This window comes from Poecilia formosa, unplaced genomic scaffold (genome assembly GCF_000485575.1).
Source record: "Poecilia formosa unplaced genomic scaffold, Poecilia_formosa-5.1.2 Scaffold30, whole genome shotgun sequence".
In the NCBI taxonomy this organism is placed as follows: domain Eukaryota; kingdom Metazoa; phylum Chordata; class Actinopteri; order Cyprinodontiformes; family Poeciliidae; genus Poecilia; species Poecilia formosa.
In genome coordinates this window covers 1,182,653-1,199,832 of record NW_006799969.1, presented here as the reverse complement: position 1 = coordinate 1,199,832, position 17,180 = coordinate 1,182,653, and the positions used below count along the sequence as shown (strand labels likewise).

The 17,180-nt window shown below is 39.5% G+C and overlaps 1 protein-coding gene across 5 annotated transcripts in view; it reads right to left on the bottom strand.

Annotated features, from left to right (window-relative positions):
* The window catches only part of LOC103136055 (AT-rich interactive domain-containing protein 1B), a 195,921-nt gene that overhangs the window by 16,176 nt on the left and 162,565 nt on the right, over positions 1-17,180 (bottom strand). For 3 of the 5 annotated variants that reach the window (XM_016670058.1, XM_016670057.1, XM_007549143.2), the window contains exons 8-11: positions 15,915-16,185; positions 4,714-4,838; positions 3,598-3,701; positions 485-664 (exon numbers count right to left, since the gene is read on the bottom strand). In XM_016670058.1, the coding sequence (XP_016525544.1) occupies positions 485-664; positions 3,598-3,701; positions 4,714-4,838; positions 15,915-16,185 (680 nt within the window). The remainder of the gene's footprint in view (positions 1-484; positions 665-3,597; positions 3,702-4,713; positions 4,839-15,914; positions 16,186-17,180) is intronic. The other 2 variants (XM_016670059.1, XM_016670060.1) reach the window with 2 other exon arrangements.

The following is a 17,180-nucleotide window of genomic DNA, read 5'->3' as shown; positions in this document are numbered from 1 at the left end:
CTCAGGGGAGCAGAACACACATGAGCGCCACACTTTTCAGGTTTCACAAACATGCATCTTTTTCCTCCCACTTCATCACTATGCTCTACTTTGTGATGGTCTATCACTGGAAACCCTAATGAAACAAGAAACATCTCATGGCATCTTAGCACTTTTGTATAAACCCAACATTATGTTGTATTATCCAATGCATAGTTTCCCTTTTATTTTCCTGCTGCTGCCTGCTGAAACAACCCACTCACCCAGTCAGGATCATTAAAAATTCATTTGTTATTTACACTTTTGTGAAGTGGACCCCTGGTTGAATGAACAGCACAACTAAGCACTTCTTTTAGATTAATTTTTCCAGTGTGCAAGATGTGTTTATTTCAAAGTTTATTCACGGCAAGTTGATCAGGCTCGGAAAACCAACGTCTGACTGAAAACCACTTAGATAAATAGTTACAAAATATTCAATAAAACAAGCATTATCTGTAATTCTTACGGGACTGCAGGGGGTCTTCAGAGGCCACGGTGGGCTACTGATGCTGTCGCTGTCGTCTCCATGGTAGGAAGACAGGCTGGCAGGACTGGGAGAGAGGGGGGAGGGCACAGGCAGGGTACCGCCTGGAGTGGCTGGCTGGGAAACACTGCTGCTGTTATTGTTCACGTAACCATCCTGCAGCTGTTGAAGAGACAGTAATGACACTTTAGAGCAGAAATATTACAATTTTACTTCACTTTACTCTTTTATCCGAGACATAATTCATATTTTATCAGATGAAAACACATTTTCAGTTATGTATTTGTTACATAACCGAGTGGTTGCGAAACAACCGTAACTAAACTGAATATCTTAAAGGTATAATAATTCAGATCCTGACATTTACATTTTCAATAGGAATTTGAAGCTCGGAGATTTCTCTTTGCACACCAAAGACATCACCAGTGGGTACAAGCAGCCAAACAAAAAATATGCAAGTCACAGGAAATTACTGTTCTCCCTTAGAAGAGGACGGGCTTTATTGCATTTTTTAGTATGATTACAAAAGTGATTTTATCAAATTGATCTCCAAAGCTCTTCACACCAAAGTAATTCATAACGTCTTATAATAATAAAGAGCCGCCTGCTTGGTTTTTATCAGAAGTGTACAGAAGAGATATTTGGGTGCATACATGTAGACAATATTTACCTGCATCAATAAACATGGCAGGTTCAGTATTCATATTTTAGATTGCTTATAGCAAGCCGTTACTGTATTTATTTTATGATTATAACATCAGAAATTGTTTTCACCTACTGTTTCTGTACACAATGACTGATTTGTAGTATCCCAGAAATCAATTAGCATCTATCTATCTATTATAACTTATAATAGATCTACCTATTATAACTTTTGTATAGAACTTCTGTTCTATACAAAATAGGGTCCAATAAACAACCATAACAAAATATATTTTGGACTTAGAAAAACGTTTGCTTTTTACAAACTAATTATATGGCGTCAATTCCATTTTCCCTATTTTTGTGAGTTATTTTCTACTTAAAACAAGTAAAAATAAACCTTGTACTATCTTTCTTTTGCAGCGTTACCCATGCCGAATCATGACCCACTCATACTTAACATTTCATTTTTACGTGTCCTGTTAAAAACTCTGCAGCAGAGAAAAATACAACAAATATAGATGCCAGCTCAACAGAGGTGAAATTTCTTATCCAGACAACAAGAGATCTCAGTTTTCAAACTCATAAGATTTAGTCCAAAAAAATCGAAACAGCAGCAAACGACTCCCCTGTCGCAATGATTTTTAGTTAAGGTTCTGAGAATAATTTCAACATGAGCATTTGCATTTAAAAATAAACCAGTAAGGCCAGTCAGCATTTCATTTTGCATAATCTGGTAGTGTTTTCTTATAATTATAGGCTGTGCCTGACATGCAATCAGTTTTATTCATATTTGAAACAGCATTTCAACCTTTTTTAAAACAGAGTGATACAAGGCCATAATGGCAATAATTTTACATAATCACATCTGAATAACTTAGTTAATGATACATACAGCCTTATTTTCGTATGTGGTTCTGCTGCCATTGTTAGAGGTTTTTTGTGCAATATCATCCAAGACAACATAACTGCACGTATGATGACCTTCTTATGGTTGTAGTTTTCTCTTTTTTTTTATTTTTTATTTTTGCAAATCTCGTAAAACTTACTTTTATAATAACTATTTGCATGAAACTTTGCTTGCTTGTTAAGTTTTATGATCCTGCTGGAAAATGAACCTCCACCCACTTCTCAAGTGTTGAGCAGCCTCCAAGAGGTTTTCATGCACAACTGGCCTGTTTATAAGATGAATGGAGATTCATCTTATATTTAACTCTGAGAAGTTCTGCTAATAAAAAACAGCTTCTCCACATCACGATGCTGCACTACCACGTTTCACTAATAATGTAACTTCAGAGGTATAATTGATAGGTTTTCATCTTACAAAGGCGTATTAGAACAAGCACGCCCCACTTTTCAGATATCGCAAATATTCAAAGTCTATGAATAATTTTACCAGGCACAGTTAAAGCAGATCAAATGATAGTAATCACTGCACAGTGGTGAGAATGTGTGTGTGTGTGAGTAGGGTTCTTTGGCCCGTGTGAACATGTGAAAGTGTGCAGGTGTGTGTGCACATGTGCGTGCGCGCGTGTGTGAGAGAGACAAACTGCAAAAGAGGGAACAACAGCTTGACAAGTGCTTCTCGTCTGTGTACAGAATGCTCATGTCAGCAAAACCTTATCTTTCTGGCCCTCTCTCTTTTTGAATCTCTAACTCGTTTTCTCTCTCTTGGCAGACAGATCATCTCTTTTGGGAGCACTGGGGGTCTTTCTGGCTGCTCAGGCTGCCTTAAATAATTCAAAAGGCCCTACTACCGTAATCAGCAAAAGAATAGACAGGGATTTGGAGGGAAAAAGGCGTGTAGTGGTTGCGATGGAGGCGTGAGTGTGTATGTGTGCGCCGAAGATGAGTTGTTAAGCAAAAACAAGAGGAGGGGGCCAAGAAAAGAGCAAAGAGCAGAGTTTTGTTGTTGCTGAGCTGAGCCAAGCTGAGCTGCTATTGTAGGTCAAAATGAGAAGTCAGCATTGTATGTTAAGATGTGCGCGTGTGAGTTAAAGGAGGCAGAGGGAGAACTGTGCATGTTGTGTAACGGAAACTCAGAAAGTGCGTCTTCTTGTAGTTGTGTGCATGTGTCTGCGTGTCGCGTTTGAGCGCGTGCGCATGTGTGTACTGCAGATGCCAACTCCCCTGCCCCCTTTTCCTTTTTTGCTTCTCTCTTTATTGCAGCTCGAGCTGCCAAAACATCAGCAACTAAAGTGTGCTGCAGGCAAAAACAAAGCGAGGGAAACATTAAGATTGGTAAATGTTAAACAAATCATTAAATATGACGAGAAAACAACAGAGCGAGAGCCCACTGTGCTGAGGCAGCAAATGCTGATCAGATTTGGTTTGCTTCATTTAGATCAAAAAAGCAAAACCAAACAATAAGGAAAATAAAAAAAATTAAATAAAATCAAACAAGTAAATGAACTGAGGAAAAATCTGGGGGAGGAGGATGGTTAAGGAGGTACCTTTGGTTTGTGTGGCTCGTTGTTTGGGCCGCTGTCATCTTTGACATCCGTTTTCTGTTTACTTTCTGGGCTCATTATGCTGTCTCCTGAGAGGCCCACTGCTCCTTTAAACAAATGGGAAAAAAACACCACAGTTATAAAAACTAAACTTTTAAACAAAGTTTGTAGAACACAGTGCTCAGCAAAACAGGTTCCCTTAAACTTTTTTTTTAATACTATTTGTCTGGCAACAATCAACAACATAATTGTATTTTATAGTGATTTCATGTGATGAACACAAAGTAACGAAGAACTTTTAAGTGGAGTGGTAAATTTGAAAATCATGCATTAGTTTTATTTAGTTCTACAATTATATGCTACTTTGTAATGGTTTATTAGAACCCAAAAAGACATTAAAAAGTGCAAAAGTAGGTTTTGCACTGAAGGTAGTGGAATGGAAGATCTTTTTGCAAACAACAACAACAACAACAACAACAACAACAAAAAAAACTATGTAGTTTGTTGTTACTAAATAAATGCTGGTTATAGAAAAACAACAATCTTAAACTTGCAGACTGCAAAATTTATATATCCAGATGCTTTACATCCAATTTGAGCTTGGAATTTTTTACAAAGAGGACAGGTCAAACATCTCAGCCTTTAGATGTGGTAGAGACATGATCTGAAAGGCTGTAATTGCAGCATAAAAGGTCGTTCTACAAAGCAAAGACTCAGGGGGGTGAATTCAAATTCATGTCAAACTTTTCAGCTTTTAATTTTTAAACACTCTTTTGAAAAAAATCCTTTTTTCCTTCAACTTCACACACTACTTTGTGTGGGTCTATCGGATATTCATTCAATGAAAATAAACAAAAGTGGTTGTGGATATAAAGAGACAAAAAAGCTGAAAATGTTAACAGGGAATAAAAGATTTTACAAGTCACAGGACTGCACCCTTATATCTCTGAAACAGAAAAAGATTTAATTTACGTACATGTTATCTAAACCGTTTGGGCTATTATGAAAAAATAAAATAAAATAAAAAGGTTATGAAACAATATCAACATTAACACCAAACCATACATCTAGATGACAAAGATAGGGTTAAATAATCTCCTGGTGTAAGTTAGTTGTTACCTGCAGGTGGCATACCGTAGCCTGGACCTGGTCCGTTGCCTGTCGTCGAACTGTTGTTGCTTGTTGGCTGACTGTAGGAGCCAGAGCTCACTTGGTTGATACCAGGGGCTTGGTAGTTTCCCTGCCTGCCACAAACAGAAGGAAAAAAAAAATTAAAGTCTTTATTAGATTTAGTAGACATGAATCAAGTTAGTCACAATGTAATGACAGGCTGTGGAGAGATGCTGGTAGCAGAGGAACAGAAGTCACATAATGACAGAGATGCTACTTGGCAGTCTGTCATTGCCGCCCTCCTTTGCTGCTTTAGGAAAACACTAAGCGCCACGTACATCTGAAAGCCGCTAAAAAGACATAGCATATCTCTGATCAAACAAACAGCTCTTCTGAAAGATTTAGAGAGAGCACGTAGCATCGGGAAAGAAAAACAAAAATCTCTCCAGTCGCCTCTTCCACTAATCCCCGATCCCCCCCACCTCACCACCACCACTCTTTTCTTTCTCCCTCTTCCTCTCCCTGAAGTCATAATTTAACTAATTAAGGTGTGCTTTTGGAGAGGATCTTGTTATTTGTTGCCATGGTGGCAGCAGAAATCAATGCCGCCTGCTCAGCCTGACCCCCCCTTCCCAGGCAGCTCATCACATGGCACTGTGAGTGACATCAGAGGGGTGTTATCTGCAACCTGCTGAATGCTAGCCATCCAGACAGAAAGGTAAACACATGTTTGGACGTATTTCTCCTGCCGATTAGAGATTATCTCCTGGGGACGACCATGTAAGAGAGACAGAGAAAGACCTTGCAAGATGGAAAAAAAATATGTGGTACAATCAAAAAAAGGATTGAGTTAGAATGTAAAGGCAAATCATGACAGGACGCAGTGGGGGGGAGTGATTCTGCCTCAATCCAGATTTAAACGTCAGTCAACCCTGTCCTCACGTCCCTCTTTCTTTTTAAACACAGACACATCACTTAATACCACATGTTGGAGACGATACACATTGCCTGAGAGGAGGGATCGGTTTGGTAAACCTCCCCATAATCTCATCTCACAGATGTAATTAGTCATAGAGCACGGCAGATGATACATATGTAATCCCTCTATGGGGGCCGAGGTGCACAGGGGAGCTCCATGGCAAAGAAACAAGTACACCAAATCCACGCTTATCTGTCCCCGTTTTCCTGTAACGGCAGGAAGGTGGTGGTGGTGACGGGGGGGGCTGGGGGGGGGGGGGGGGATTTAGACTCCTTCGATGCTGCCTACATGTTCCCTAAAAACCCTTGCATGAGTCAAGAAAGCAGAGATAAATTTACTTTTAGTCACATTTTGTTAAAAAGCGAGCCAGTGCAAACGCTCACAGAGCTGAAAAGTACGTTTCCAAATGTAAAATGTTTTCAGACCTTAAAAAATGTCCCGCATCCCACCTTGAGCGACACAAACAAAAGTTCTCCTGTGAATACTGAAGGATCCAAATGATCAACAACAACAACAACAGTGGTTGGTGGATGTTTCGACTGTGGCACTCTTCTATTATGACTAATTCATGTCATAAAAAAGCCCATTAGAAAGCACTTGATGGAGGCACTGCACAGCGTTTAATCACGCTTAATATATGCATGTGCCGCTATCAGGGCTGGGGGGTTGGAGGGGCGATGAGCAAGGGAAGGGGATGTGGGGGGTGGGATGGCATAGCACATCCATCTTGCTCTTGGGCACCTTTGCGCAGGCAAAAAAAAGAAAAAAAAAAAGAGAAAAGAATCAGTATCCCGTTGCCGCAGAGAAAGAATAAGCAAGAGGAAAGGAGGGTAGAAACAAGGGTGTGGAGGAAAGGAAGAAACAAGGTGGAAGGAAGGCAACAAGGGACTCTGAGTTGTGGATGCATGAGTCCCTTATGGACCAAAACAAGGGGCGGACTTCAAGCTCACCGACCCGGAGCTGGAAGACATTCCTGTTTCTTAAAAACTGAGATGAGGGAAAACTCAAAAGTAAAAGGCTCAAAATACAGAGGCCTGTAGACTCAAATGTGTTGTCTATGAGAATTTTTATGGAAGAAAATGCGAGAAGTGTACCATTTCCAGTTTCCCGGACCATTCTATGAGCTAGAGCACACTGAAAAACATTGTAAATAAGAAAAATTAATTATTTTAAACCAGTGGCTGTCAAACCTTTCAGGTGGAGCCCACCCTTACAGGAAAAGCAAAAGAAGAAAAACATGTGCCAATTGTACTTTTCAAAATAGATATTTGTAATTATGTATTTGAAATTCTTATAAGAGAAAAAAGGGTTGCACTTAGCTGAGAGTAAAAGCTACAGCTTTGATTTCTGATTCTGTTTTAAAAAGTAATTTTCTTGCTTCGAGTAGAAGTCAGGTTTTCTCTTAAAAAAATGGTGCTGATGTCAGATCAGAAATGCAACAGAAAGGCCATCAGATCTCTGTTCATGCATCTTCAACATAATGTCATCTTCTCACTTCTTTCTGTCCTTTTCTCTCAATGTGTACAAAATTTATGCGGCATCACATTGCATCACGTCATAATTGCTCAGGTTTATAATGTCAGGAAACATTTTTTGCACCAACATAGTGAAAAAACCAAATTTATCCTGCTCTGCTCATCATATCTCTGAGGAACATGTGGAGTTTGCAGGAAACACACTGATCTTTCTCCAGTTACAGTTTCTGTCCAGGTGCTCTTGTGCCTTGTTGTGTGTTGTCCTATCACCATGGCAATGCTGCTTCGTCGAAAGTGTGATGTGGGTGCAAATCTGGGTTGCAACATTGGAAGATTATACATTATCTTTGCTTGCAAAATGTATAAATAAAACAAAGGTTTCTGTGACAAACATGCTTTTTGAATTATTTTCAGTTTACTATCTGAAATATAGAAAAAAATTATCTCTTGGAGGATAATTTTTTTAAGCTTGTCTGATCCAACCTATTATTCATTCAGGTGATAAATGACTCTTAATAACAAAAGACATGTTAGTGTCTGGAATAAAAAGAAAAGTCAGTGTCGTACTGTCATCTATTGTGATATGGAACTGTTTTTTTTTTTTATCTTTAGATGATAACAGGTGGAGGACATCCTGTAAACATTCATGTAAGCAAAGTCATTAAACTACATCTTTAGGCAGGTAGCAGTCCATAAAGTTACTTTTTTTAAAATTTCTTTACTAGCAATAACTCAGTTTTGAAAGAAATAATAAAAAAAACTGTGATTTTCATAGCTACCCACTGGTACTGGGCATACAGACGAAGATCAACCCAAGTAAAATGCATTTTTTTGGGTCTTTTGTCCAAATTTTTCTACTTCTTGAAGATGTGAGTTACGGAGACTGTTCCTCTATTGCAGACATTGTTGTAGGCCTGACGTGTGTTATTTTACTCTGCCTGCAGAGTAAATATGCCGTCTTGGTTAGACAGAAAAGTTAGATGGCAATTTAGCTGAAAAAGCAGGCCTACAAATACATTTAAAAAGACCTTAGGAAGCCTGCAGAAATAATTAGGCATACTTTTAAAGATTACAACAAAGTCTGGGAAGAATAATGAAGAAATGAGAGTGAGGTAAGATTTTTGCACACTTCTGACCATTATAAAATAGGGATTACCTACTGACCTGCAGCAGCTGGAAATATTTAAGCCATTAAAATACGAATTATAGATCAATTAAGGACATTTAACCTTGTACTAGCTACAGGTGCATTCCAAAGATTTATATTATTCTACAGATAGTGTATAGAGATATACTTTAATAGTTATTCTGTTACTTTTAATAGTTATGGCCTAAAGCTACAGAAATTCAAAAATGTATTTGCTCAGAAAATATGAATTTTAGAATATTCCAAGGGAAAAAAAAATTCTAATACAGAAATGTGTGGACTAGTAAATCCATGTATTCACTCACCTGACTTTGTCAGGGCTCCTTTTGCTTAAATTAATGTATGTATGCAGCTTTGCATGGAAGTGATCAGCCTGTGGGTCTGCCGAAGTGTTAATGACTCCCTAAATTCAATAGATTAAGTAGGAAATTAAATGATCGAGAAAAGATTTCGATCAGGTAAGATGGAACATTTTCTAGCCAATCAAGCCCCTCTGACACCACGGTCATTAGAAAAGGTGCTTTTAGTAATGTGGACAGGTGGGAAGTTCCTCTGTAAAATAAATTCAGCTTTGCAATAAAGCTTGCCAGTAAAGAGAACAATGTAGCGCTGTAAGATTTTCTGGTACAGTTTCTTAAGGAGATCTTTTCCTTCCACTCAATTTTACATTAATAAGCTTACATACAACCCCCACAAGCATAATTACTTTATGCAGCAAACAATTCTTGTAGAGAGTCAGTGACTCTCAGGTCAACAGTCTTCAACATGTTTGTGGAGATCACAACATATATAGTTTAATTGTCTTAGAAAATATTGCAATCTTTCGAGAAACAGTTTATTTTTTTAAATTATCATTAGCTTAAAATCTTTAAAATGTATGAACATAATTTTTAAAAAGTAATTTTTATTTTTTTTTGCATTTTATTTATTGCCTCTACACCTTCAGCTCTTGTTTTTCTACCGGTTTCTCTAATCATCTTTCCACACACAGAGACACAGACAGCCGGCTCTCCCCTTTTACTATGTAGTCCATGTGTGAAGGGCATCTGAGAAGGCCACTCTCCAACCACAGGGAGAGTGTGTGTAAGCACCGAAGTGTGTTTGAGCGTGTCCTTGTGTTAGCGCGCAGGGTGGGTGCCGTTGCCAAGGGGATGCCATGGTTACGAGGTGCCAGCCAACCAGCTGACGGTTTCTCTCTGGAAGTGGCAGTGCCTTTGTCCTTCATTCGCAGCGACAGGGGCGTGCAGCGATGCCTCCCAGTGCCGCTAACTGGACGAGACAGCCCAAGCAGTGGGGCCGCAGGACCATGTGATGGCTGCGAGGCCCCTGCCCATTGATCTCCTCTGCTTGGTGTGTGTTTAAGGGTGTTTGGGAGAAAGTGGAAGGGAAAAAGAGCCAGCAGGAGGCTCCTGGATGGAAGGATGGAGAGGATCGACTGGAGGCTATGAATTATATATGGACCCAATCTGTTCGCAGGGCAGCTCGGGCCCCAAACTCCTGACTCAACTCACAACGTACATTTACAAACATCCAGACTGTGGATCAGAATAAACCCAACACACACTTACGGGCAAAATAAAAGGACAGCTTTTAACATATTAAATCCAGAGAAAAGCTACTTTCTCCCCACCCCCCACCCTCCCTTTCAAACATCAAACAGCTCAGGATGGATGGATGAAGGAGAAGCCATTTATTTTGCCCATCTAATGAAAGCAGAGCGCGCCGCAGTGCTGCCAAGACTGGGAGCGACAAAGCGCCACAGGCAGCATCTTCCGTTCTTGACATTCAAGCGCTGCTCTTATTTATTTAGTAAATTTACTTACTAAGGAGGTCAGAAATGAATTATTTGGCGAGGATTTGCCTGGGAGCACTTTCCTCTCTTCTCCTCATTCCTCATCCAACATTTTTCTCCCCTCAATTTCCTTTTTATTTATGGCTCTTTTTTCTTTCTTTTTTCTTTTTTTTTTGCTCTTGCTCAACTAAGTGCTTATTTTTACGACAGCTCGCCTGTTCCTATAGCTCCAGGAACTTTTTTTGCAGAGTGTCGCCGGTAGCGTTGGGAAGTCATTTGCGGAGCCAATTCCACCCTCTGAAGCTGCTGCCAAGGAAAAGCTTATACCTTTTAAGACTTTGTGTTCCCCTCTATGTTTTCCAAATAAACATCAATCTCCAGCTGCCTAAAATCCTGTTGTGCACCTCTCTTGCAAACAAGCTTACCCCCTCTTCCTCATTAATGACACCCATAGAACTCAAGGGCAGCTTTTCCAAAAAGCTCATCCACTTTTCAAATATTAGATTTGTAGGAGTAGAGAAGACTGCCATGTGTACATTTTTTTGATTTACAAAGTTGTTAAGTACACCATAATAAAAGAAGGTATTAAATATTGGCCATAACAATTATTTAAACATCAATTCTAATACAAGTTAGAAATTACCTGAAGATGTTGGTTCAATGGGGTGCGTCTCAGTATTTCAGAATATTAATTCAAAAAGTGAAAAATGATATGTTATGTAGATCATTACACACAGAGTAATATACTTTAAGTGTCAATCCTTAATCATTTTTATTATGGCTTTCCACTAATTCCTTACAGCTGTGCATTAGAATGTTACATAAGACCAATATAAGAAGGATTTATGGCAGAATATTATTATTATTATTATTACGATATTAGGGTGGTGGAAGGGGTGAAAGGTCGCAAAGGCAGGAAGAAGTAAAGCTTGACCTGCAGAATGATTAAGGAAGCTTAAATAGATCTCCCACATCTGGGTGGCATGTTAGATATATTCCAGCTAGTGTGGGGGACGATCCTGTGTGAGAGAGCAGCGCAGCTTGAGTAGAAGAAGTACATTTAACTGTTGATACATATTTAAGTTTTATGTACATACGGCACAGTTTGTTTATACAACAGGACAATTTTCTACAGGCCCACAAGTCTGCGGGCCAACACTCCCTCCTCCTTCAACCGAATCAAACTGATTAACAAACAGAAGCGGGGCAGTTGTTTCTAATTCCAGTCTTGTGGTGGGGGCGAGACTGACACGGCTCAGGAGGGAACAAAAACACTCCACGCGCCACACCTAATGAAGATTTAATCTGGGCCCACGCCTGCAGCCCCGGGATGCCAGAAGTGGTCTTCCTCTGCTCATTTCGAATTCTCTCCACCTTGTGTAATGAAGTCGAAGTGTGTTTACTAATGTTTCGAGGGTGTGCGCGACTCGGAAGAGGACGCAGAGGCAGCGTTGTGGAGGATTACACGTGGAAATGAAATGAAAGGGAAGGAGAGGAAAGGAGCAGAGACCTGCTTAGGATGTTTAACTAACTAGCGTCTAATTTGGAAGTTTTGTAGCGGGTGGCTTTTGCAGCTTCGGGATGAATCACAAAAGATAAAAAAATAAAAGAAGAAAAAGAAAGAAACAGACATGTGCCACTACTAACAAGTTGTTTCTCAGACAGCGAGAGGAACTAAGTCTGAATGTTTCACAGTGTTGCAGAGATCTGGAAACACAAACGGGGTGCCGGAGCCCTTTTAACTGCAGGTTTTTCGGAGGCCAATTTTCTCCTGATCTCTCTCAGATGTGTAAAGTGGGATCTGAGGAAGAAAAAACATAACAAGGCCGCGTTGGAGACAGCGGAGAACAAAAAGCAAATTGGAGAGAAGAAAGACCGAGGGAGATGAAACAGTCTGGGTAGGATAATAGAGCTGCACAAAGATGAAGAGGCCGATACAGTTGGGAGAGTTGGTGAAAAAGAGAGAAACAGGTGGGAGGAGAGAGGGGAGAAGCAGACAAGGATTGTGAATGAGCAACTTTGGGCAAGACGAACACTGAGGATGAGACGGACACTGACGTAAAAAGTTTTCTGCAAAAATGTCCACTTCCGCACTTCTCTTTGCTTTATCTTTGTTTTAAATGAGTCAGAAAAGCGCTTTCTGCCAGAACACTAATTCCTATGTTTGGATTTTAAACAAAGGAGGTGGCAGAAGTAAAAGCGTATCTAACATTTAAACACAAACTCATGCTGGCAGGCAAATTTGATCCCGTGGCTTGTTTATATAAGTCTTTGGTTGTTCCAGTGTGTCTTGCAAAAGTATTCACAATCTTTGAACATTTTTACATTTTGTCACATTTGATGGAGCATGAACAGCAGCCTTCAAGTCTTGCAGCAGATTTTATGCCAGATTTAGGTCTTGACTTTGACTAGGCCATTCTAACATGCTTTGATTTAAACCATTTCAAGGGATGTCTGGTTGTATATTCAGAGTGTCAAATCTTTTGACACCTTTAACAGGGTTTCCCACCAGAATTGTCCTGTATTTAGCTCTATTCATCCTGTCAATGACCAGCTTTTTCATTTTCCAGACGATGGACTGGACAATGCTCCATGAGATGTTCAAAGGTTGGGACATTGTTGTATAAATTAACTCTTTTAACTCTTTTTAAACTTCTCTGCAGCTCTCTCTTAGCTAGGCCACTTATGTGTGTCAGGGAAATGTGGTGCCGATGGCACATTTTTCAGAAATTTATTTACAAAAATTTTAAAAACATAATTTTCCTTGCAATTTCCAATTATGCACTACTTTGTTGTTGCTATATTTGACAAAAGCCCAGTAAAATAAAACATTTGTGGTAGTTATATTGACAAAATGTGGAAAAATAATTGTAAGGAAAATCTTTTTTTTTCTTTTTTTTCCACTGTCCACTGAAGAGTTGATTAGATAAAACACAGTGACAACTGGGAAAGTTGTCATTCTGCAGATGGAAAACATATCAAACAGACAGATTTCAGAACAGAAAGGACTAAACCTTTTGCTTCCAGTGTGATCTGCACAGTACCAACTCCTTCAGAGATAAAAGACCCAACACAGCAAACCTCTCACTGTTAATAGTAAATCAAAATAGATCATATTTCAGCTGATAGGCCGTGAATGAAAGAGAACGAGTCTTCTCGTGCAGCAGCTCCGCAGTGAGCGACACCTCTCTGGTTTCTTGGTGTAGAGACTGACAGCCGGCCTCATTGGGCTCAGCAGCGGGGATCATGTCATGTCACTTCTTATTGACAGCCCAGCCATCGCCTAATGGCTTGTTCAACAATTGCATTGGTGCCTGGGTACATAAGTGTATGTGTGTCGGTGTGAGAGGCAGTGGACCCCCTGATGCACATAATTAATCATACATTCTGTCAGACACCCCCAGCTCTCCCCAGTACGTACTACTGTTTCGGTAAGTGAACAGAAATCTGAGACAGTGTTAACAGTGAGTGTTCCACACAAGCTCTCCAAAGTTGGTTGTCTGCTATGTTAGTGAAAACTGCAGTGATAACGGAAATTACAATAGCTTTAGCAATTCATATCTTATTTTCCTATAAGGAAGGACATTTTATGATTCCTGAAAAGTATCATGAGGCAGAACATCATTTTCGCCTTCAAAAGAAGTAAAGGAATATTTATGATGCTGTAAATATAAAAGAGGCATGATAGGAAAATATAGGGAGCTACATGGATGTGAAGACAATAAGTTGGTTAAAAAAAGGTAGGATCAAAGGTTTTTGAGTTAGGCTGTATGCATAATGCAGACCTAAAGGGATAGCTCAGAATTTGTACAGCTTAAAATGTTTTAAGCTGTAGATAAGACTCTTTACTTGATCGCAGTGGCTGAACTTAATGACTAGTCTGACAGGTGCCAGGCCAAATGCCGACATCTGCAACTCCAATCTTGAAAATGTAACAGTAATTTATGTTAACACTTCTAATAAACTTTTAACAACTGGTCATGTATATGTTGGGGACAATTTATGAATAATCTGATAAATATTTAAATGGGATTCGAGGTGGTGAGTCACTAATGTTTTGTGTGAAACACACTTAGAGAACAGAAAGTAAAATGTTTCCGGTAACCATGGTGGTTTTTACAGGGGGTTCATGAGGACAGAGAAACTTACTTTTGCTGTTTCTTTTTTTCTTCCTCTCCAAATGTAGTAATCATCTGAACACTTTTGAGATGAAAGGTCATTGCTCTACACAAAGACTATTAGCTAACAAGCAGATGACTGGGCCAACTATGGTACTTTTTATAAGGCTAAGATTAGTTAATTTTTGTCAGTGCAGACAGAGCGTCTACATGGTGTAGCATGAGATTAATTAACATTATCAATGGGTCACTCCAGCAACATTCCATAGCAGTCACATTAATTCAGATTTTTTTTTATCTGTGTTCAAAAGACAAAGGCAGTCTGCCCTACTTGCACATCAAATTATATACACTAGAGTTTTAAAGGAGCACATCTATTTACACCAAAGAAATGCAGGGCAAACACACAATAGTGTGTATAGGGAATTACTTTTGAAGAAAGCCTGAAGGACATAAAAAACAGAGGGAAGTGTCACTGAAATCTGACTCATGTTTCAATAGAAGATGAGGAAAAGTGCTCTCTTGATGGATTATTAGGAAAAACCCAAACTGATACGAGGAATGAGGAAGTCTTCACAAGCGACAGTCATGCTTTCACAAGTTTCCTTCAGCAGGGTTCAGGGAAAGTTTACTGCCCACGGAGTCCCTCAAGAAATCACTGTCTTTAGCTTCACAAGCATTCATAAAGTCAAGGCGCCGGCGCTGATGGAAGAATTAAAGCCCTTTACTCAAACTCTGTTAGATCATAAAAGAGTTTCATTTGTGTGTCTGTAGGAGCCTGGTGTCATTTTCGGGTGCTCTCACAGTTAAAACCAAAGTGTCTCTTTTATTCTCTTATGTGTTGATAGTACTGTATCCACGCCACAGTGCCTTCTGAAAAAGCCAATATCTGATTTTTTTTCCCCCCTTTTTTGCAGTGAATGGCTCTGAAATCAAAATGTCAGGGGCTTTATGAGATGTGTAAAGATAAGTGTAGTTCTAGAAATGGCACCCAGAAGAGTGAAAGCCCTGAAAACAAACACTGTCTCATAAAAGTGATGCAAGTCAGAGACGATTATTAGCCTTAATAATAGCAACCAATTTGCTGACTATTTCCGCTGGTTTAGAAAGCTGTGAGGAACTGCACAAATGTCAAATTTTTTATTTTTTATTTTAAATAAGCCAGTTCTTCTTGCAATAATCTAAAGAGGTCTATGTTTATCTTTTATTGTCAGGCATTCTGAAGATGTTCTAAATGCCATTGTAATGTCGGGCTAAAGGACTGGATTATAAGTAGCACAAAAGTTAGTATTGCAAGCTAACCCGCCTCTTTAGATGCAAAGCATAAGGATTTTAGAGATGCACAACAATGTCTTATAATTGTTTTTTAATAGACTATTTTCAGATGAGTTAACATGCTGTACTTAGGCCACTCTTTGGTTTGGATGCTGTTATAGAGCAAAGATGTGATGTCAGAGGAATTAAAGATATGTAAGAAACTATTTTAAAGTCAAAGTGCATTTTTGTACAACACATTGATGCATGTCCGCAGCCCGTCCAGGCATTAAGAGGCCAAGAAAAAAGACTTTCAGCAAATATCAGGACAAATTTGCACCCACAAACAGCAGTTTGGTACAAAAGAAAAACAAAAAAACAAAACATTCCCAGAAAAAAAACTCAATTTTAAAGGTAATCTCCTGTGACCTTGCAGTACTTTTACCTGTTGTGCACCGAGTTGGCTACAACTCCCTCCTGAGGCTTGCGATTAGATGGAGGACCCATCCCTGGTGCAGCTGGTTGCGGCATGCTAGGAGAAGTGGGACCCATTATTGGGTAGGTCCTGTTCTGGCTCCCCGGGCCGTGGCTCCGTCCTCCAGGTCCTTGTCCATGCATGGGGCTAGTGGCATTCATCCCCAGACTGTTGGACAGGCCGGGGCCGCTGTAGTTGCTTCCAGCTGACCCAATGTAGTTAGAGGGCCGAGGGTAGTTACCTGGATTAAGAAAATAAGAAGACAATCATTAAGGGGTAAAAAAAAAAAAAAAAAAAAAAAAAAGGAACATAGATAAAAAAAATAGATAAATTATGTCATCAGTTTACTATTATTGAGCTTGGGCAGATTTAAGGATGTCCCAGGAATATAGCAGTCACATAGGCTTAATAAATTTGAGAAAAACTGACTCCGCTTGTCAGCTCATGCTTTAATATGCACTGTGGCATAAACAACAATTTCATCCCACTAAACAAGAACAGCATGGCAGTAATCCTGTCTCAAAAGATACCTTGACAGGTAAAGAAAGAGAAAAATGTTTAGAGCTGAACCAAGTTCTTATTCATAACTTCTTTAAAATGCAGTGTGTGCAAAAAAAAAAAAGAAAAATAGAAAGAAAAAAAAAACATTAGGGTGTGTTTCTAGTGACATTTTTTTTTTTTTACAGCGCTTCAGGTTGCTGGATAGCCTTGGGAACAATTTCCAAGCTTAAGGCTGACTTTGTGAAACACTTGAGAGGAGCTCTAATCTGCAGTAAATGCTTTCTGGCTGCCCTGGAGTGCCACGCGCCCATGATGCCAGAAGCTTTCCTAAGGCACACTTAAACCCCTCTATTTTGGCTTTAAAACCTTCACTCAAATCCAACCGCAACATAAAAGAAAAGGACCATGTTCGCAAATACAGTGTGGCTATACAGCACCTTGCAAAAGTATTCACACCCTTCTAACATTTTTATATGCAACATATGCAGTAATGTTACAACCACAAGCCTGATGGTATTTGGTGGAATTCTGTGTAACAGACCAGCTGAAGACGGGTGTTTGCCTTCGCTTTCCATCCAATCAGACTGAGACTGAACTTTTTTTCCCCAAAATAATGGGATCAAGTCTCTAGACGTGCAAAGCTGGTAGAGACCTATTCTGAAAACCTACAGCTGTAGCTGCAGATAGAGATTTTTTCTACGCACTATTCAGTCATGTGAATAAATATTAACGAGT